This window comes from Melanostigma gelatinosum (assembly GCF_949748355.1).
Source record: "Melanostigma gelatinosum genome assembly, chromosome: 8".
Lineage (NCBI taxonomy): Eukaryota > Metazoa > Chordata > Actinopteri > Perciformes > Zoarcidae > Melanostigma > Melanostigma gelatinosum.
This window is the reverse complement of record NC_136641.1, coordinates 22,020,367-22,043,303: the sequence shown is the minus strand read 5'-3', so window position 1 is coordinate 22,043,303 and position 22,937 is coordinate 22,020,367. Positions and strand designations below refer to the sequence as shown.

The following is a 22,937-nucleotide window of genomic DNA, read 5'->3' as shown; positions in this document are numbered from 1 at the left end:
TCATCTGATATCAAAGCCACAAAACATCTGCAGGCGAAACATGCTTTTAAAATGCTGAAATACTATACATTGAAAGCTTTTAAAGAAATGGGTGAATTGATGCCAAAGTGTGAGTTGTAGATTAATACAAATGTCAGAGTCCAAACATTGAGAAATCATCTGCGACAGAATAATTTGGGTAAATAATTAAGTTATACTGATTTACTCAGAAATTGTTTATTTTGTCTGTGTGTGAAATGACTTTGACCAGTTTCTGTTATTTGGCTTTCTTGGAGGACGCAACAGCTGATGACGCAACAGCTTAAAGTCCAACACTTCAGGATGTATAGTTTGTCATTTTGTTCCAAGTTAATCATTATCATAGTTTGTGTATTTTTCATCAACAAAAAACTATTCAGTGATCTTTTCTTGACATGACAAGAGCTCAGCCAGCCACAACCAACATGTGCAAGTTAATTCTAATTGCAGGTAAGGCACAACGAAAATGTTATTGTTTTTACAAAACCTGTTTTACCTAATGTTTACGAACTATATCTGTAACTTTGAAGGTCTTTGTCTTTCCTTTGGCAGTTTGGGTGAGTTTACGAGTTAAATCAATAATTATTATTGAACAACCTTAGTAGCAACTGAACAAAATCATTCATTTATCCTCAAAGATTAATAAATAATATTTCTGCTACTCCTTGAACAGTGTCGTCCTCCAGACTGGTGTGTTATTTCACTAACTGGTCCCAATACCGACCTGGTAATGGGAAGTTTATGCCTCTAAACATTGATCCAAACCTGTGTACCCACCTGATCTATGCCTTTTCTGGTATTAATGAGGCAAATGAGTTGGTCACCATCGAATGGAATGATGATGAACTGTATAAATCCTTTATTGGACTCAAACAGAGGTCAGTCCAAAATCATTTTTTTGCTTTACTTTCTAAAATTGTTGTTCAAAATAGTGATTGGGGCAACTAAATGTATATATTCCCATAGGAATCCAAATCTTAAAACACTGTTGGCAGTCGGAGGCTGGAACTTTGGAACACAAAAGTAAGATATTTAGCACGAAACAATCAATTAAGATCAATGTTTTGTGAATATGTCTTCTTGAAAGCAATCTTTCCCCCCAAATTCGACACAGATTCACAACAATGGTGGCAACACAAGCCAATCGAAATACATTTATCCAGTCTTCTGTCAAACTACTGAGAAAATATGGTTTTGACGGACTTGATTTGGACTGGGAATACCCCGCTGCAAGAGGAAGTCCTGTGGAGGACAAGCAGAGATTCACGTTGTTATGCAAGGTCAGATGACAAATAACCGTTCTGGTGTTCAAATGATGTTAAACATGAACCATAAATTGACTTTACCATGTTTGTGTGGTGTACAGGAACTACTAGAGGCCTATCAGGCTGAGGGAACAGCAACTGGGCGGCCCAGATTGATGGTCTCTGCTGCTGTGGCGGCTGGGAAAGGAACCATTGATGCTGGTTATGAAATCGCAGAGATGGCAAAGTACACCACAATGTTACTCCCCACGGTATCCCCAATATTACATGTCATTGTGTTTTGGTGATCTTGATCTCACATCCATTTCATCAGGTACCTGGACTTTATTAATGTGATGACTTATGACTTTCATGGCACCTGGGAGAATGTGACAGGACATCACAGCCCTTTGTACAAGGGATCCCATGACACCGGGGACCATGCTTCCTTAAATACTGTGAGTACGGGATTCATTTTTTGCATTACTGTGAATATAATGGCATACACTCCTCTAATGTCAACACCCATCAATTGTTTTGCATTTTCTAAATCTGCGAAAAAAGAAAAAAAAAAGGAAATGCCAAACCCTCCAATAAAGTTGAAATATCGGAAAACTCAACATTCGTATAAAAGTAGAAGATAGAAAATGCATCAATTTGCATTTTCTCTAGCAGATTTCTGTATTTTATTTAAATGTTCAATACATTTGATTGTATACTTGGATTTTGTTTGTCTCTTTGTGTTCACATTTCAGGACTTTGCCATGAGATATTGGCGGAACAAGGGGACACCTGTAGAAAAGCTAAATATGGGCTTTGCGACATATGGGAGGGCATTTCGACTGTCTACTCAATCCAGTCAGGTTGGAGCACCAACCAGTGATCCTGCTGCTGCTGGTGTTTTTACAAAGGAAGCCGGCTTCTGGTCCTATTATGAGGTGAAACTGGCAACAACTCATTGACTTTAACTCTGTCGATGTTATATTTGTAACTCTATTTTACTGATAATATATAATGTTATTTTATTATGAAGTCGTCACACAGAATTTCAAAGATGCTAAACGCAAAATTCAGAGCATATCTATTGCGTCACCATGGCTCTCAACACGGCAATGGTTGCAAAAAGCATGATGTTCATTGAGTAAATTATGGTCCCATTTAAAGTAACATTTTAGAAATACATTCGGTTGTGGCTACCTTGTGATTGACAGGTTGTCTGGTCTGGGAGTTGTCCGTGTTTTCGTCATAGAACTTTCACCCTTTCACAATGTGTTTTCACTTTTGTAAAGTTAATTGTAACATTTTTGGTAATCTAAAAAGGTCTTATTCAACATTCCGTTGTACTTAGCTCCACCCTCTTTTGTCACTTCTGGTTGCAAAAAACTAAAATGCGTGCGGACAAAAACGAAGATGGTGAGAGGGCCAAAATGCCAAACTCAATGATTTATAACAGCAGTCCACACATCAATGGGTGAAGTCATGGTGACTATGTCCACTTACAGTCTATGGGGTGGGCGCTCATTCATGCTGTCGGTGGAGACGGCTTCATCAGCTGTAAATGCTGTATAAGAGCAGTGCAGTGTGGTGGCGATGAGCACGCGCACATGCATGAACATGTTATAAGTCACGTGCACCGGCCCGGCTATGTAAACAAAGCACAGTGAAGCCCAACTTATAACACACACAGACAAGGAGAGCGACTTCATTCTCTGCTCAGGTAGACATTACTCCACTATATCTTTACATAGCGAGTAGTTCTTCGCTGCTATATTAGTACTCTGAATATTGAATAGAGACATTTTCATATATTAGTTTAAAATTTGAAATTCAACCCTCTACCATTCCTTTTCAGATTTGCACTTTTCTTCAAGGGGCCAGTGTCCAGCTGATTGAGGATCACAAAGTTCCATATGCGGTCAAACAAAATGAGTGGGTTGGCTACGACAACAAAGACAGCTTTGAGACTAAGGTTGTGCTTCTACAAAACGTTGCTGATTTCTTTTGTCATACCAAAAGTTAAACACAAAGTCAAAGTGAGTGCATTGTTGCTGAAGTGTTTGTGTCGCTATTCATCCAGGCCCGTTACCTAAAGGACAACCGATTTGGAGGAGCTTTTGTCTGGGCTCTGGATCTGGATGACTTTAATGGACAGTTCTGTGGAGAGGGACACTACCCCCTCATCAGCTACCTGCGCTCTCTTATAGCCCAGGGTGAGTAGCAATATTTACTGCCGTATTTATTTATTCATGATCCACCCAGTAACTATCTATTGACACTTGTTAACTTTGACTGTACAGACTAGAGAAAATGTACTATTATTTCTACAGATCTTCCTCCCCTTCCCACAAAAGAAACCACTCCAGATCAAGTGACTCCGTCCACAAACACACTTCCACCTCACCCCACACCTCGTCCCAGACCAACAATCACCACTTCATCCAACACCCCAGACAATTTCTGTGCTACAAAGGCTAGTGGGATTTATGCCAAACCTGAAGCCCCGGGTTCCTTTTACAGTTGTGCCAATGGCATCACCTGGATCCTTAACTGCACAGCTAATTTGCTCTTTGACGATGGCTGCAAATGCTGTAATTGGCCCTAAATATTTGACAGGCTCTATCTGTTCAACAGTGACAAAAAGTGATGTATGAATTTTTTGTTTAGATAATTTAACAATGGGAATAAAGTACCTCTGAGACCATAAATTAATTATCTTACAATTTCTTGTGAATTAGTTGTTTTTCAAAAAAAACAATTAAAGCCTATTTAATGCATTACACACACAATAGTTATCCTTACGAAGTCATTGGCTTATGGCCTTCCTTTAGCTTTGCAACATAAAATATATACTGTTTTTAAATCCTCTGGAAATGTTTACCCTGTAAAAATCATCAACTTTATTGTTATGCCACCTTTCAAAACCAGAGTTACAAGGTGCTTCACAAAATAAAACACCAAACAATGTAGGTGTAAAGACAGTAGGTGAATCATAAAACAAAAAACACAAAAACATTTAAAAGAACATCCATGAAATTTGAACAGGGATTTCATGAAGTGGTCGAACACAGAGAGATAAAAAATGAAATGTAAAAAAACAACATACGAAAGGTTTACGAATATTATAAATGTCAGTCTCGAGCAGATTAAATGATATAATAATAATACTTATGAGAAACTGGTGTTTTTGACTCTCAAATAAAATTTGAAACTTTGTGAGATGAAATTTGATTCCCCACAATTAAAGGGAGAATGAGAGTTATTTTTACAGGCACCTGACAAGGTAGCACAACATGTAAACCAGACTTTGGTGTTTCATTTTTACCTCTTTACTTTTCTTGAACTTGTTTTTTTTTCTTTTTACAAAATGTACCAAAACACTGGCAATGAGAAAGATCTTGGGTAGATAATAACAATAATAAATATGAAAAAATGTAAATCATACCCTCTAAACTAAAAAGGCTATCTGGTTTGAATTGACATCAAACACATTATGTGGCACTGCTACTGCTGAGGACATCACTGGAGCTGGAGTTTATGGTGGAAGTGCACTGGATTTGGATTATATTGTGATTTGTTTCTAACATATATAATAATATCTATAATAAATAATAAATAGGTGTTTAGAAACATTCAATATAATGCATTCTATTATGACAACACCAGAAAGTACATTGTAAAAATATACCACAGACGTGATGTCCTGGTGGGCAACGTCCCCAGTTATGAAAAGAGACCTTCGTTGCATTTCTCCTCTCTGCTCTTATTTCTATAAAAAATATTTTTAAAAGTTCTACAGAATCGTTGCAGTGCTACTGTATTATATTGAGCAAGTATTTATATTTGTCTGCTCCCTTTACACAGACAAGGTTGTCTCTTACCAAGGCCCTTCTCCCCCGCTTGCTCAGTTTAGGTGGGCAGCCAGCTCTAGAAAAAGGCTGCAACATAAATGGGAAAAAAGTGAAATGGTCTGAATACTTTCTGAATGCACTATAAATATTGTGCAAATTAAGTAGAATTTTCTTAAACAGTTATGAGAATGGAGTCTAGGTGAGGACATACCATCTATTTATATAAATGATTCCTACGTTTCATGAGTTTGTGCGCACAAATTAGATCATGTAATAATTTCCGATGTTCTTGATGCCCATATGATTTAATTACGAGGCAGGGGTGCGGCAACATACACAAATGGCATATCTTAAGTCACACCCAGTGCACCGAGTGACTGAATTATGACACCTGAGAACAGAATGTTTGTCTGTGTCACCCCTGCTGCACCTTTGCCGTGCAAGCAACCCGTAAGCAACACATGCAAAATATAAATTTTCCTTTGATGTGCTAATTATAGAGGCTGACAAGGAAAGACAAATAAGTGAGACAGGGAAGCGAAAATTAATCCCTCAGATGTTTTACTTGGTAGTAAGTACTAAGTAATTAAGTCATTATCATTGTTGTTAGTCACAGGTGTAACTAATGTTGATGATTATGCCAATGATCGTGACTTCAATCAATTAAAGTTTCCAAGTAAGCTATGCTTAAGCCACTTTTCACAAAATAACACTGACACTAGGCTGGCTACGTGAAGTGGTTGGGGCTATGCTGTCATTAACTAAACTACACCTGTGCACTTCATGCCCTGACATTTCAACATTCTTGCCATTCATTGAGCAGCCTAAATTATATAATGATGACAGGGGTTGATTTATTTTCTGTTAACAAAATGTACCAAAACACTGGCACAGAGAAAGATCTTGGGTAGATAATAACAATAAGTAATATAAAAAACATTTAAATCATACCTTCTGAACAAAAAAGGCAATCTGGTTTGAATTGACGTCAAACACACTATTACTAAGTGCTAACTGCTACTCCTGAGGACATGACCGGAGCTGGAGTTTGTGGTGGTATTGCACTGGATTTGGATTATATTGTGAGGTGTTTCTAATACATATAATAAATAGGTGTTTCATTTAAATGTATGTATTGAGATAGACACAGACGTGATGTGATAGCCTTTGTTGCATTTCTTTTCTCTGCTCTTAATTCCAAAAAAAGCAAGGAAGCAAGAAACAAGCAAGAAGCAACCACAGAGATTTATAATATATATGTATATATTGACACTACTTGTTACGGAAAAGAGGAAAAGCCAATTTCCCTCACCACGATCTTGGCTTACTACCGAAAGTCTACATTGTCATGAAAAATACACATTATTTTAAATGTGTGCCCAGTAATCATCCCACAAATAAGATGTTAAGGGGGGGACGAAGAGCCGGTTCACGGCAAAAGTCAAACCAGCATGGTTATATCAGCAACACGATTCAGTGTTTTATTTAGATCCATCTGAGGACCACTGGAGTTTTATTTGGTTAGTAAGTACAAAGTGATTAAGTAATCGTCAACATTTATTAGACACAGGCGTGACTAATAATGATGATGATGATCATTATGACCTAATTATATTGGAGTTTACCAGTACGCTATGCTATCATGCCAATATTCACAAAATAACAATGAAACTGGGTTGGTTACATGGCCTGGCTGGGGCTATGTCTTTAAATAGACTGAAATGCTTGCTGTTCATTCTCATTTGTGTCAAAACAGGGAACTATATGGTGTAACTGATAACTAGAGACAATCTTGCAATGGCTCCCACGACAAATAGCCATGACAATTTAGCAATAACAAATTTAATTTATGAAAGCAAGTTTACAAATTAGAACGAGGCGTGGAAGTCAGACTCAGGAGAGTACGTAGGTGCATAGATGCAATGGATAATGTGAGGCGCATGTTGTCAGTGTAAAACCAAGTAAGTTAAAGCAACAAAGAAACAACAGGTTGGTGAAGAGGCAACGACACACTGGCGTCTGGGCAGGCGTGGTTAAATACATCAGGACCACTGGACAGATTTTCCCAATTAGGGTATTGGGGGTATTGGCGTCACACTCGCTAGAGCTTCAAATCCAAGTTTATCATCTCAAATGTGTTCAATATAGATTCTGGTTTCCAAAAACAAATGACATTGTTGATGTGTAGCTTTAGCCAACTTCCCTGAGGTGATTTGTGTTGCCTCCTTTCCTTTATTTTGCCCCCAGCTAAAACTGACGTAATCTTGACATCGGTCGTTAAAGGGACTATAAAGCGTGTAGCCAGAAACTTGGGAGAGATTTTTGACAGTGAACCTGACTAGTGGTGTAGAGTAGTTATGACGGAATGAATGAAAATGAAATTTTTGAATGAAAAAACGTAGTGAGCCAACTAATGCCAAATTACAGTCTGGATAGATATTCATTTCATAGGAAGAGCTGAAAAGTGTTGAAAGCGGAGAAAGGGACTTGTGAAATGCACTCCTAAGCCTGATATATATATCTGCACATGGCAATCAATAAGATTCAGCATATTTAAGATTTTACTGATTGTTTTTTAAAGCACAGAAAGGCCTTGCCCCTCGCTATATTGCTGACCTTTTAACTCTTTATGAGCCAGAACGCAGCCCATTTGTTCACGTGTATTTTTGCAGCTGGAAGGCATTACAGAACAAACAAAAACAGGACGTTCACGCAGGAGACCACTATTTGTGTCAGCTGATTTCTGATCAAAAAGTTCCATATGCCACCATAGAAAATCAGTGGATTGGATTTGACAACAGACACAGCCTTGATATTAAGGTAATGATCTGTTTAATTCAACTATGTTTGGTAATTTGTTTGAGAATGAATGGTTATACACAGATCTGGTGAAATATATATTTTGTCAGCATGATTTCAGGTGTAGTGTTTTGTTCCTGGTTCTCTCAGGTCAGTTACCTAAAAACAAACAACTTTGGAGGAGCCGTTGTCTGGTCTTTGGACCTGGATGACTTTGGTGGACAGTTCTGTAAACAAGGCAACTACCCCTTCATCAGCCACCTGCATGATATCCTGGTTCCAGGTAACCAAAATGCAAAAAATTTACGAGATACAAAAAGTGTACATCGTATTACATCCAGTGTATTGATTTATTGCATTTTAATATGCAGTGTGAAATGTGTAAACCTTCAGAGTTAAACTGGGATAAAGAGCAGTTCAATTAATATCTAGTTCATTCTTTTAGGTTTTCCAGGCCTAACTCCAACAAATCCTACGACCAAAACCACAAACACTCTAAGAAAGAAATGTACTAATCAGACTGCCCACTGCCATTACCGCTGCTACAACCACAACCTCTCAGACTACATCACCCACCCCCACTACCAAAATAACCCCCACTATGATTACCAGTCCAGCAACCACAACCACTCAGACAAATACTGCAAACCCCTGTGAAGGAAAGAATGATGGGTTCTACACCAACCCTGCTAACCCAATAACTTTTTACAATTGTACTAATCAGATTACCCGCATCGAAATGTGCCCCAGAAATTGGGTCTTCAAACAACACTGCCAAAGCTGTGGATATCCCACAGCTCCAACTACCACCATCATAAAAAACCCAACTACAACAACCGCTGCTACAACCACAACCTCTCAGACTATATCACCCACTCCCACAATTTATTTGACTACAACCACAACCTCCCCAACCACAAATAGTTCTTCAATTACCACCACCAAAACTGCCACAACAACCTCAACAACTCCCACTGCCACAACTCCCCCAACAACGATGCACACCAATGCCCACCACCACAACTCCCCCTACCACAACTACAACAATGCCGACTACCACAACTCCCCTTACAACGCCCACAACCCTCCCTACCACACCAATGCCGACCACCACAACTCCCCCTACCACAACTACAACAATGACCACAACTCCCCCTACCACAACTACAACAATGACCACAACTCCCCCTACCACAACTACAACAATGCCAGCTACCACAACTCCCCCTACAACGACCACAACTCCCCCAACAACGACCACAACAACTCCCCCTACCACAACCACAACAATGTCCACTACCACAACTCCCCTAACCACAACAATGCCCACTACCACAACTCCCCCTACCATAACAACAACAATTCCCACTACAACAACTCCCCCTACCACAACCACTGCGCCAGATACTGGAAACCCCTGTAAAGGAAAGAATGATGGGCTCTACACCAACCCTGCTAACCCAAGGACTTTTTACAATTGTACAAATCATATTGCCCGCATCCAAATGTGCCCCGGATATTGGGTTTTCAAACAACACTGCAAATGCTGTGGATATCCCACAACAGCTCCAACTACCACCATCAGAAAAACACCCACAGCCACCACCGCTGCTACAACTACAACCTCTCAGACTACATCACCCACTCCCACAACTTCTTTGACTACAACTGCAACCTCCCCAACCACAAATAGTTCTCCAACTACCACCAACACAACTGCCACAACGACCTCAACAACAACTCCCACTGCCACCACTCCAACAGTTTTTACTACAAAAACCACAAACACTCTCAGAAAGAAATGTCCTAATCAGACAACCAATACAACCACTCCGCCAGATACTGGCACATGTAATGGAAAGATTGATGGGCTCTACACCAACCCTGCTGACCCAAGAACCTTTTACAATTGTACTAATCAGATTGCCAGCAGCCAAATGTGCCCCGGAAACTGGGTTTTCAGACAACACTGCAAGTGCTGTGGATATCCCACAACACCTCCAACTACCACCATCAGAAAAACACCCACTGCCATTACCGCTGCTACAACCACAACCTCTCAGACTACATCACCCACCCCCACTACCAAAATAACCCCCACTATGATTACCAGTCCAGCAACCACAACCACTCAGACAAATACTGCAAACCCCTGTGAAGGAAAGAATGATGGGTTCTACACCAACCCTGCTAACCCAATAACTTTTTACAATTGTACTAATCAGATTACCCGCATTGAAATGTGCCCCAGAAATTGGGTCTTCAAACAACACTGCCAAAGCTGTGGATATCCCACAGCTCCAACTACCACCATCATAAAAAACCCAACTACAACAACCGCTGCTACAACCACAACCTCTCAGACTATATCACCCACTCCCACAACCACAATTTATTTGACTACAACCACAACCTCCCCAACCACAAATAGTTCTTCAATTACCACCACCAAAACTGCCACAACAACCTCAACAACTCCCACTGCCACAACTCCCCCAACAACGACCACACCAATGCCCACCACCACAACTCCCCCAACAACAACTACTCTGACACCTGAAAGGAAATGATTGTAATGGAAAGAGCAGTGGGCTATTTCCTGTCCCTGGAGAAAATCAATATTTTTTCAACTGCACTGGTACTGGTACAGGCACCAAGCAAAAGTGCCCAAACAATGGGTCCTTCGATAAAAGAATGAGCATGTGCAGTGCCCACTACCACACAACAATGCCCACTACCCCAACTCCCCCGACAACGACCACAACAACTCCCCCTACCACAACTACAACAATGCCGACCACAACAACTCCCCCAACAACAACAACTACTCTGACACCCAATACCCCAATTAATAATCAAGGAAATGATTGTAATGGAAAGAGCAATGGGCTATTTGCTGTCCCTAAAGAAAAGCAATATTTTTTCAACTGCACTGCTGGTACAGGCACCAAGCAAAAGTGCCCAAACAATGGGTTATTTGTTAAAAAAACGAGAATGTGCAGTGCCCACTACAACACAACAATGCCCACTACCACAACTCCCCTTACAATGACCACAACTCCCCCTTAGATATGCCCTAAAAAAATTGTAGTGTTTTATCAAGGTCACTGTAAAGGTGAGGATTTCAATCCCAATCTAGGATGCCCGTGTTTTACACTTTATTCATCCTCAGAGGGGCCGAAGGCACTTCTTGGCCGATCCATTTTATTTTATATTATCCCTGCTGGTATTGTTATTAACAATTATTTTTAATCTTTTTAGTTGCTTTTTTATTTTTTCTTACTTTCTGACTTCTTCTTACTTCCTTAAATAGGGCATCCAGTTTACACAAACACCAAACACAACTCACATTACAGCTCACACCAACCCCACTTTTTACCATACCTAAATACCTGTAATGGACAGAGCAATACCCCAACCCTGATGACACACATTATTTTTACAGTTGTGTTGGTGAAAGAGCCTACATCCAACGCCACCAACAAATTTGACTATCCCACAATATCTACCACAACCAACCTCACTACAACAACCACAACTCCCTCCACCAGAACAACCTGTGAATGAAAGATCAATGGGCCTCATGCCAACACTCCTGACACAAGAATGTTTGTGCCAATCAGCTAGCCCACATCCACAGCTGCTCATTGGAAGTGGGTGTGTTCTTGTTGGGGAATTTTTAATCACTGTGTAATTAGATGTGCATTACTCAGATATGCATTACTGTTACTCATTTCAACAAGGAAACTAGCCTTGTTCTTTCCATGTATTGTTACTTTGTCTCAATTATGTATGTATTTGACATACCGTACGTCACGTCATGATGTTATTTGCATATATGTGTTGATCTCAGGGAATCTATTAGCAACTGGCCAGGAACTACAGGTCATCATGCCAGAAAGATAACTCTGTTGTTATTGCATGTTTAAATGTGGTGTTTTCCCCCATATAGTTGAATGCAGCGAACATAGATTTAGATATGTTTGCTGTAGCCAGAGCTGTACCCAAGAATGTTTTGCAACTGTGCCACTCAGCTAGCCCACACCCACAGCCGCTCATTGGAATTTGGTGTGATGAGGGTGTGTTCTTGTTGGGGAATGTTTAATTACTGTGTAATTAGATGTGCTTTACAGGTTGTTCCGCATTTCAAAAAGGAAACTAGCCTTGTTCTGTTGTCACAGCCGGCTCAGAGACTGCAACAAACCAGAGAGACAAACGAGCTGGCTGCTAAGAAAAGCATTTTTATTTTTACACAAACATAAATTGAACAATAGAAATGGTAGGTATCAGTTGTCAGTCCTGAGGTGAATATTTGTAAGTATCCATTTTATTCTCATTTCATTAAACCACATCGGCACTCATTTCTTAGTTACTTTGTATATTGCTATACCTGCTCATTCTCTCTTACTTACTCGCTAGTTAAACTAAAAACCTCTTTATTTTGTCAGTTATCTGTAGATAGTGAATTCAAAGCTTGCTCTGTGAGCAGTTTTACATGGGTTACAACAGCCTCAGTCTTGCTGGGGGAATAACTTAAATGACACAATATAAAACACATCGTCATAAGGTACATTAATCAGAATGATCGTCGAACATGGGGTTTAAGTTGCAGTTTGAAATGGCAAGTCATATTCTGTAATGTCATTGAACTAAACTTTGGATGGCAACGAATTGTATTTTCTTATTAGAAAGAATAAATGCCAAGTACTAATTAATTCATGATTTAATTGATTAATTAATTGGTCGTTATGATAGAGTATATGTCTCCTAAGTTGTTGCAGATATGTTTTCACCACTCCAGAATTAATAAAATAGATCGAGAATAAATCCCTCCAACATACTGCTTAAAGATAATAAGACCTTTCTATTTCTGCTTATACACAGTGACAACATGGACAAGCTCACTCTAACTACAGGTAAGGCACACTGGTTGAGTAAATGCCGCCTAAATCACAAAAAATATATGTATATGTAAATATTTTCTCACTTACCTCTTATGGTATTTAGCCATGCAGATAGTCGGATTGTTTCTCAGATCACAGGTTCAATGCAATGGAATATGGTTTGTGGTGTTTATGACTGCCAACTCCTTCCAGAATCAGTAACCCTATATCTCTGGACAATCCACACAACACACCTGTGTTTATTGTCCAGATACACGTTGCTGTTGAATTTTTAAAACTAAATTCCATTTAACTCCAATGTATTGGGATGAAAAAGAAAATCCAAACCTAACTGTAATGCTAGAGACCAGTAGAAGTGAGTGATAAAATCATTTTTGGGTGTTTATTTGAAATGTGAGTGAAGAGTCATGTTAAGCTTTGTTTTTAACCTAATACTGACCAACTCTGTCACTTTGAAGGTCTCTGTTTAATCATCGCCAGCTTGGGTGAGTTTATAACTTGTATTAATCACAATAAACAGTCTTACTAGCAGATAAGTAATGCACCAAACAATTTGTTGGTAAACAAAGATTTTGATATAATTGATGATTTTCTTCCATGTCTCAGCTACTTCCTCCAGGCTGGTGTGTTACTATAACAGCTTGGCTGAAAATAGACCAGACTATGGACAGTTCTCGGTTTCAGATATCGATCCGAACCAGTGTACCCATCTGATCTATGCCTTTTCCGACATAAACAACACAAATGAGCTGGTCCCCAGCAGCGACACTCACATACAACAATATAAGTTGTTCAATGGACACAAAAAAAGGTCAGAGTTTTAGTCCTTACATATTGTGGAAATGATGTTGATTTTTGTGTTTCGTTAAACAGTCATGACTGAACTTTTATCAGAGAAATACAATGAGAGTAGAGCAGACATTGAACTGTTTGGCACGGTCATTTTACTGAGAAAATTATGATTGTTGTTGACTGTTATTGCGACAACTGTTACGGCTGTATATGTTCCCTTTGCCGTTGTCCCTTTATCCCTCTCTAGTAGCTCTGCCCAGGTGTACTGCATTACTCATAGAGGTGCACCTGGACTGGCAAGGAAGTGCTTCAATGCTCCTGTGCCAGGAGCAGAACAGGGAGGCCTCTGGCGAGGGGACTGCTTCTCTTGCTGCCTCTCAATTTAGCATTTTGTGTTGTCTTGTTTGTATGTTTTATGTTAATAAATCGCATGGTTTTGATTGTTTTGAAAAGGTGTCTTCTGTCGTGGATTTGGCTCAGTCGTGGAGTGTTGTTCGCCCGCGGGTGGGGCGTAACAACACATGTCAGATATCAACACACTTCACGCCCGTTGCTGGGCCTCTAAGCCGGAGATTAAGGCCAATTCATACTTTCCTTCTAACTTACTTCTAAAAAGGACAGACGGCATGGCGGGATTTCACGCACACACACTAGACACTGTTGATTTACACATCACGCCAGCATAAGTGAGTCCACGACTTGCCACAAGTCAGATAATACGGAAGTTAGCCCACTACAACCATATCTACAACGTTTGCCATGTCAGCCAATGTAACCATCCTGCTATGTTGATGAAGATGGGAATATCAGTTCTACTCTCATTCTATTTCTATGACTTTTATGATCCCACAGAAATCCACTGCTCAAAACCCTGTTGGCGGTTGGTGGCTTGATGTTTAACACACAAAAGTAAGTTACTTGCATGAACATTTAGGCTTTTTTTGTGAGTGCAGAGACAAGTTGACATTTTCCTGACCATGAAATGTTGACCTATCATACTGTATTTTTGTGATTTGTACAGCATGCATGGTACATGGTTTTTAGAACGCAAAATGTGGGATTCTGTTGTTTAATTGGCCTATATAATTAAGTTAATTACATGATTACATCAGCACATTCAAACTAAATATGTGATGTCAATTTATGGCAACAAAATGATAATGGAAATACAAACAGAAGTATTTTTACCCAATACCTTCATTATATTATGTGAAACCAAAAGCACGTTGCTGGAAAAGAATCACGCAAAATGTGCACATAAAAGTGCTAATTTTTTATCACTATTCATAATTACATGTGAAGAGCATGTAAGGTCATGTCTTTACATGACCTTGTGCTTTGCGTTGCTCTTTTTTCAGCGATTAAAACAGCACCCTTAAACACAGTATGTTTGTTCAAATGTTTACCAGATTCAGTACAATGGTGGCAGACCAACAAAACAGAACAAAGTTCATCAAGTCTGCAATCAAACTACTGAGAGAAAATGGTTTTGATGGGCTAAACCTGGACTGGAGGAACCCTGGGGGACAGGACAAGGAGAGATTCACACTGCTGTGCCAGGTCAGATTCTGAATATATCTTCTGGGACAAGACACTGTCAGAACTATGCCATAGTGCTATGCATTAAAATGTTATTTTAGACATTTAAAAGAAACTGAACCATGCTTCTGTGTTGTATAGGAGCTCAATGAGACCTTTGTGGATGAAGGAAACGCAACTAACTGTGACAGATTAATCGTCACTGCTAGTGTCTCTGCTGAGAAAGCAACCATCGATGCCAGTTATGAAGTCTCACAGATTGCCATGTAAAACTATTTTAATGTAATTATTTATACCAATAACGAGCTGTTGTCATGTTTTGTTTAACGTGATCTCTGCATTTTAACAGGTATCTGGATTTCATTAATGTGTTGACATTTGACTTTCACGGCCCCTGGGAAAATGTCACAGGACATCACAGCCCCTTGTACAACGGATCCCAAGACACTGGAGACAAAATCTACTTTAACACTGTAAGTACAGGTATTCAACTGCTTAAACACCTTCCTACTTAGAGATGTCCTTTTATCTTAATTGTTTAGTATTCTTCACATTGTAGGACTATGCTATGCGGTACTGGCGGGACCAGGGAGCACCTGCACACAAGCTAAACTTGGGGTTAGCGGCATATGGGCGTGCTTTTAACCTCTCCACTGAATCCAGTGATGTTGGTGCACCAACCAATGGTCCTGGTGAAGAAGGCTGCTACACCGGTGAAGTAGGATTCTGGGCCTCTTATGAGGTAAAACAGCAAGCTGTGAATTTATTAAATTATATGAATTGCTTTATTATAAGCTAACCGATTTTACTCTAATTGGTGTGACAAATATCTGTTTGAATGAATACATTGGATCTAAATATGATATTTGACCATTCTTTTCAGACTTGCCTTTATATTGAAGGGAATGCTACCCAGCTGATTGTTGATCAGAAAGTTCCATATGCCGTCACAGAAAATCAGTGGGTTGGATTTGACAACAAAGCCAGTCTTAATACTAAGGTAGTCATCTGTTCAGTTCACTGTTGTTCAATAATCCCTTCACAAATGACTGGTTGTACACAATCTGGTGAAATAAATACTGTATGTTGTCAACATGACGTCAGCTGTTGAAATGTGTTGTTCCTCATCTCTCAGGTCAGTTACCTAAAAACTAACAACTTTGGAGGAGCCTTTGTCTGGTCTCTGGACCTGGATGACACGACTGGAAAGTTCTGTGAAATGGGCAAATGTCCTTTCATCCGCCACCTGCATGATATCCTGGTTCCAGGTAACCAAAATACAAAACATTTACATCATATCCTGTCATGGCAGACTTGACATTAAGCTTTTTCAGCCACTTGACTCAAGGTATTTTACTTGCTGGTTATCTGAACTTACTTGTCCGAAATACAAAATAGAGGCAGTTTCTGGCCAATGACTACAGTTTACAAGATTACATTTGAACATATGATAATTAATTAGTAATTTACCCTCGCTTAATACAAATATTTACTGTTTCGAGCTTGAACGCACAATAATATATTTTTCAACTAATCCTTCATACATTCGCTGTTCACTCCTTTATAAGCAGAACTGCGCTACGGAGAGACCCTGAGCTGTCAGCAGAAAAGCCATTTACAGTGATTAGTTTGAGAACCAGCACGGGAATGATTTACAATAGAATAGGCCGATGTGTCTGAATAAGTTAGTAGTTCATAATGTTGCTATGCTGTTAGCTCCGTTATTTAGCCAGGCTGGACTGTGATGCCAAACAGCTGCTCAAAGCTGGCAAGAGGAGAGCTCCGTTAACGTTAAATAACGTGGCCAATTTCAATGAATTTGTTGTTCACAATGAAGCATTTTCAGAGATCGGTGAATAGAAAGCATTAATGGCGATCTCCTGATCGCTCATAAAGATCACATTTATTTTTCACATGCCCGATAGGACAACTGCATGACGCATTACAATGGCCTGAACGCAGAGTTTACATGCCCAGTGCAAGCGGTCAACTCTTAATGTTGAGCCTAGCATGTAGTTTGTAGTGTGTATTTGATTGAATCCTATCAGCATTCAGTAATTACATTAAAGATACTATTTTTATGAAGAAAGCAAATGTGTGGTCTTTCTATTAAGATATCTTCGCAGCCATGCTCAGGTATATACAAATATGTGATTAACAGAGTTTAAAAAGCATTTAAAACTGACTCTCATTCTTTTAGGTTTTCCTAGCCTCAGCACTACAACTCCCATCACCACAGCAACTACCACCACAACTCTCCTTACCACAACAATGCCGACAACCACAGCAACTCCCTCTACAATGACCACCACAATTTCCCTGACTACAACTACAATAATGCCGACGACCACAACTCCCCCTACAACAACTACAATCATTGCGACTACCATAACAACTCCCCATACAACAAACACAACAACTCCCCACACCAAAACTACAACAATGCCAACTACCACAACTCCCCTTGCAACGACCACAACAACTCCCCCTACCACAACCACAACAATGCCCACGACCACAACTCCCCTTACCACAACAATGCCCACTACCACAACAACTCCCCTTACCACAACAATGCCCACTACCACAACTCCCCCTACAACGACCACCACAACTCCTCCTACCACAACAATTCCCACTACCACAACTTCCCCAACAACGACCACACCAATGCCCACCACCACAACTCCCCCTACCACAACCACAACAATGCCGACTACCACAACTCCCCCAACAACAACTACTCTGACACCCAATACCCCAATTGACAGGAAAGGAAACAATTGTAATGGAAAGAGCAGTGGGCTATTTCCTGTCCCTGGAGAAAATCAATATTTTTTCAACTGTACTGGTACTGGTACAGGCACCAAGCAAAAGTGCCCAAACAATGGGTCCTTCGATAAAAGAATGAGCATGTGCAGTGCCCACGACCACACAACAATGCCCACCACCACAACTCCCCCTACAACGACCACAACAACTCCCCCTACCACAACGACAACAATGCCGACCACCACAACTCCCCCTACCACAACTACAACAATGCCGACCACAACAACTCCCCCTACCACAACCACAACAATGCCCACTACAACAACTCCCCTTACCACAACAATGCCCACCACAACAACTCCCCTTACCACAACAATGCCCACTACCACAACTCTCCCTACAATGACCACAACAACTCCCCTTACCACAACAATGCCCACTACCACAACTCCCCCAACAACGACCACACCAATGCCCACCACCACAACTCCCCCAACAACAACTACTCTGACACCCAATACCCCAATTGACAGGAAAGGAAATAATTGTAATGGAAAGAGCAGTGGGCTATTTCCTGTCCCTGGAGAAAATCAATATTTTTTCAACTGCACTGGTACTGGTACAGGCACCAAGCAAAAGTGCCCAAACAATGGGTCCTTCGACAAAAGAATGAGCATGTGCAGTGCCCACGACCACACAACAATGCCGACCACCACAACTCCACCAACGACCACAACAACTCCCCCTACCACAACCACAACAATGCCCACTACCACAACTCCCCTTACAACGCCCACAACTCCCCCTACCAGAACAACAACTATGCAGACTACCACAACTCCCCTTACAATGACCACAACTCCCCCTACCACAACTACAACAATGCCCAATACCACAACTCCCCCAACAACGACCACAACAACTCCCCCTACCACAACCACAACAATGCCCATGCCCACAACTCCCCAAACAACGACCACAACAACTCCCCCTACCACAACAATGCCCACTACCACAACAACTCCCCTTACCACAACAATACCCACTACCACAACTCCCTCGACAACGACCACAACAACGCCCCCTTCAATGACCACAACAACTCCTCCTATCACAACAACAACAATGCCGACTACCACAACTCCCCTTACAATGACCACAACTCCCCCTACCACAACCACAACAATGCCCACAACCACAACTCCCCCTACAACGACCACAACAACTCCCCCTACCACAACCACAACAATGCCCACTACCACAACTCCCCGTTCCACAACAATGCCCACTACCACAACTCCCCCTACCACAACCACAACAATGCCCACTACCACAACTCCCCAAACAACGACCACAACAACTCCCCCGACCACAACCACAACAATGCCCACAACCACAACAACTCGCCTTCCCACAACAATGCCCACTACCACAACTCCCCCTACAATGACCACACCAATGCCCACCACCACAACTCCCCCTACCACAACCACAACAATGCCCACTACCACAACTCCCCAAACAACGACCACAACAACTCCCCCGACCACAACCACAACAATGCCCACAACCACAACAATTCGCCTTCCCACAACAATGCCCACTACCACAACTCCCCCTACAATGACCACACCAATGCCCACCACCACAACTCCCCCTACCACAACCACAACAATGCCCACTACCACAACTCCCCTTACCACAACAATGCCCACGACCACAACTCCCCCTACCACAACCACAACAATGCCCACTACCACAACTCCCCAAACAACGACCACAACAACTCCCCCGAGCAGAACCACAACAATGCCCACAACAATGCCCACAACCACAACAACTCCCCTTCCCACAACAATGCCCACTACCACAACTCCCCCAACAATGACCACACCAATGCCCACCACCACAACTCCCCCTACCACAACCACAACAATGCCCACTACCACAACTCCCCTGACCACAACAATGCCCACGACCACAACTCCCCCTACCACAACTACAACAATGCCCACTACCACAACTCCCCCTACAACTCCCACAACAACTCCCCCTACCACAACCACAACAATGCCCACTACCACAACTCCCCATACCACAACAATGCCCACTACCACAACTCCCCCTACCACAACCACAACAATGCCCACTACCACAACTCTCCAAACAACGACCACAACAACTCCCCCGACCACAACAATGCCCACAACCACAACAACTCGCCTTCCCACAACAATGCCCACTACCACAACTCCCCCTACAATGACCACACCAATGCCCACCACCACAACTCCCCCTACCACAACCACAACAATGCCCACTACCACAACTCCCCTTACCACAACAATGCCCACCACCACAAATCCCCCTACCACAACCACAACAATGCCCACTACCACAACTCCCCAAACAACGACCACAACAACTCCCCCGACCACAACAATGCCCACAACAATGCCCACAACCACAACAACTCCCCTTCCCACAACAATGCCCACTACCACAACTCCCCCAACAATGACCACACCAATGCCCACCACCACAACTCCCCCTACCACAACCACAACAATGCCCACTACCACAACTCCCCTGACCACAACAATGCCCACGACCACAACTCCCCCTACCACAACTACAACAATGCCCACTACCACAACTCCCCCTACAACGACCACAACAACTCCCCCTACCACAACTACAACAATGCCGACCACCACAACTTCCCCTACAACGACCACAACAACTCCCCCAACAACGACCACAACAACTCCCCCTACCACAACCACAACAATGCCCACTACCACAACTCCCCTGACCACAACAATGCCCATGACCACAACTCCCCCTACCACAACTACAACAATGCCGACCACCACAACTTCCCCTACAACGACCACAACAACTCCCCCAACAACGACCACAACAACTCCCCCTACCACAACCACAACAATGCCCACTACCACAACTCCCCTGACCACAACAATGCCCATGACCACAACTCCCCCTACCACAACTACAACAATGCCGACCACCACAACTTCCCCTACAACGACCACAACAACTCCCCCAACAACGACCACAACAACTCCCCCTACCACAACCACAACAATGCCCACTACCACAACTCCCCAAACAACGACCACAACAACTCCCCCAACCACAACAATGCCCACTACCACAACTCCCCCAACAACACCCACAACTCCCCCTACCACAACTACAACAATGCCCACTCCCACAACTCCCCCTACAATGACCACAACAACTCCCCCAACAACAACCACAACAACTCCCCCTACCACAACCACAACAATGCCCACTACCACAACTCTCCTTCCCAAAACAATGCCCACTACGACAACAACTCCCCTTACCACAACAATGCCCACTACCACAACAACTCCCCTTACCACAACAATGCCCACTACCACAACTCCCCCTATAATGACCACAACAACTCCCCTTACCACAACAATGCCCACTACCACAACTCCCCCAACAACGACCACACCAATGCCCACCACCACAACTCCCCCTACCACAACCACAACAATGCCCACTACCACAACTCTCCCTACCACAACAACAACAACTCCCCCTACCACAACAATGCCCACTACCACAACTCCCCCAACAACACCCACAACTCCCCCTACCACAACTAAAACAATGCCCACTACCACAACTCCCCCAACAACGACCACACCAATGCCCACCACCACAACTCCCCCTACCACAACAATGCCCACTACCACAACTCTCCCTACCACAACCACAACAACTCCCCCTACCACAACAATGCCCACTACCACAACTCCCCCAACAACACCCACAACTCCCCCTACCACAACTAAAACAATGCCCACTACCACAACTCCCCCAACAACAACCACAACAACTCCCCCTACCACAACCACACTAATGCCCACCACCACAACTCCCCCTACCACAACAATGCCCACTACCACAACTCTCCCTACCACAACCACAACAACTCCCCCTACCACAACAATGCCCACTACCACAACTCCCCCAACAACACCCACAACTCCCCCTACCACAACTAAAACAATGCCCACTACCACAACTCCCCCAACAACAACCACAACAACTCCCCCTACCACAACCACAACAATGCCCACTACCACAACTCCCCCTACAATGACCACAACAACTCCCCTTCCCACAACAATGCCCACTACCACAACTCTCCCAACAACGACCACACCAATGCCCACCACCACAACTCCCCCTACCACAACCACAACAATGCCCACTACCACAACTCCCCCAACAACAACTACTCTGACACCCAATACCCCAATTAACAATCAAGGAAATGATTGTAATGGAAAGAGCAATGAGCTATTTGCTGTCCCTAATGAACAGCAATATTTTTTCAACTGTACTGCTGGTACAGGCACCAAGCAAAAGTGCCCAAACAATGGGTCCTTCGATAAAAGAATGAGCATGTGCAGTGCCCACGACCACACAACAATGCCCACGACCACAACGCCCCCTTCAATGACCACAACAACTCCTCCTACCACAACAACAACAATGCCGACTACCACAACTCCCCTTACAATGACCACAACTCCCCCTACCACAACCACAACAATGCCCACTACCACAACTCCCCCAACAACACCCACAACTCCCCCTACCACAACTACAACAATGCCCACTCCCACAACTCCCCCTACAATGACCACAACAACTCCCCCAACAACAACCACAACAACTCCCCCTACCACAACCACAACAATGCCCACTACCACAACTCCCCCAACAACAACTACTCTGACACCCAATACCCCAATTAACAATCAAGGAAATGATTGTAATGGAAAGAGCAATGAGCTATTTGCTGTCCCTAATGAACAGCAATATTTTTTCAACTGTACTGCTGGTACAGGCACCAAGCAAAAGTGCCCAAACAATGGGTCCTTCGATAAAAGAATGAGCATGTGCAGTGCCCACGACCACACAACAATGCCCACGACCACAACGCCCCCTTC

At 42.4% G+C, this 22,937-nt stretch overlaps 2 protein-coding genes across 2 annotated transcripts; both read left to right on the top strand.

The window, feature by feature from the left end:
- Window positions 1-413: 413 nt before the first annotated feature.
- Window positions 414-3,864, top strand: LOC306781145 (acidic mammalian chitinase-like; the record flags this gene model as incomplete). Its single annotated transcript, XM_079273861.1, has 11 exons — window positions 414-468; window positions 549-575; window positions 692-896; window positions 985-1,041; window positions 1,133-1,298; window positions 1,385-1,509; window positions 1,597-1,720; window positions 2,018-2,200; window positions 3,115-3,231; window positions 3,340-3,472; window positions 3,614-3,864. The coding sequence occupies 11 exons, from the start codon at window positions 414-416 to the stop codon at window positions 3,862-3,864; spliced, it is 1,443 nt and encodes a 480-aa protein (XP_079129987.1).
- Window positions 3,865-12,800: 8,936 nt separating this feature from the next.
- LOC306780734 (acidic mammalian chitinase-like) lies at window positions 12,801-16,768 on the top strand (the record flags this gene model as incomplete). Its single annotated transcript, XM_079273169.1, has 9 exons — window positions 12,801-12,825; window positions 13,420-13,624; window positions 15,015-15,165; window positions 15,286-15,410; window positions 15,494-15,617; window positions 15,704-15,886; window positions 16,028-16,159; window positions 16,280-16,412; window positions 16,716-16,768. The coding sequence occupies 9 exons, from the start codon at window positions 12,801-12,803 to the stop codon at window positions 16,766-16,768; spliced, it is 1,131 nt and encodes a 376-aa protein (XP_079129295.1).
- Window positions 16,769-22,937: the final 6,169 nt, after the last annotated feature.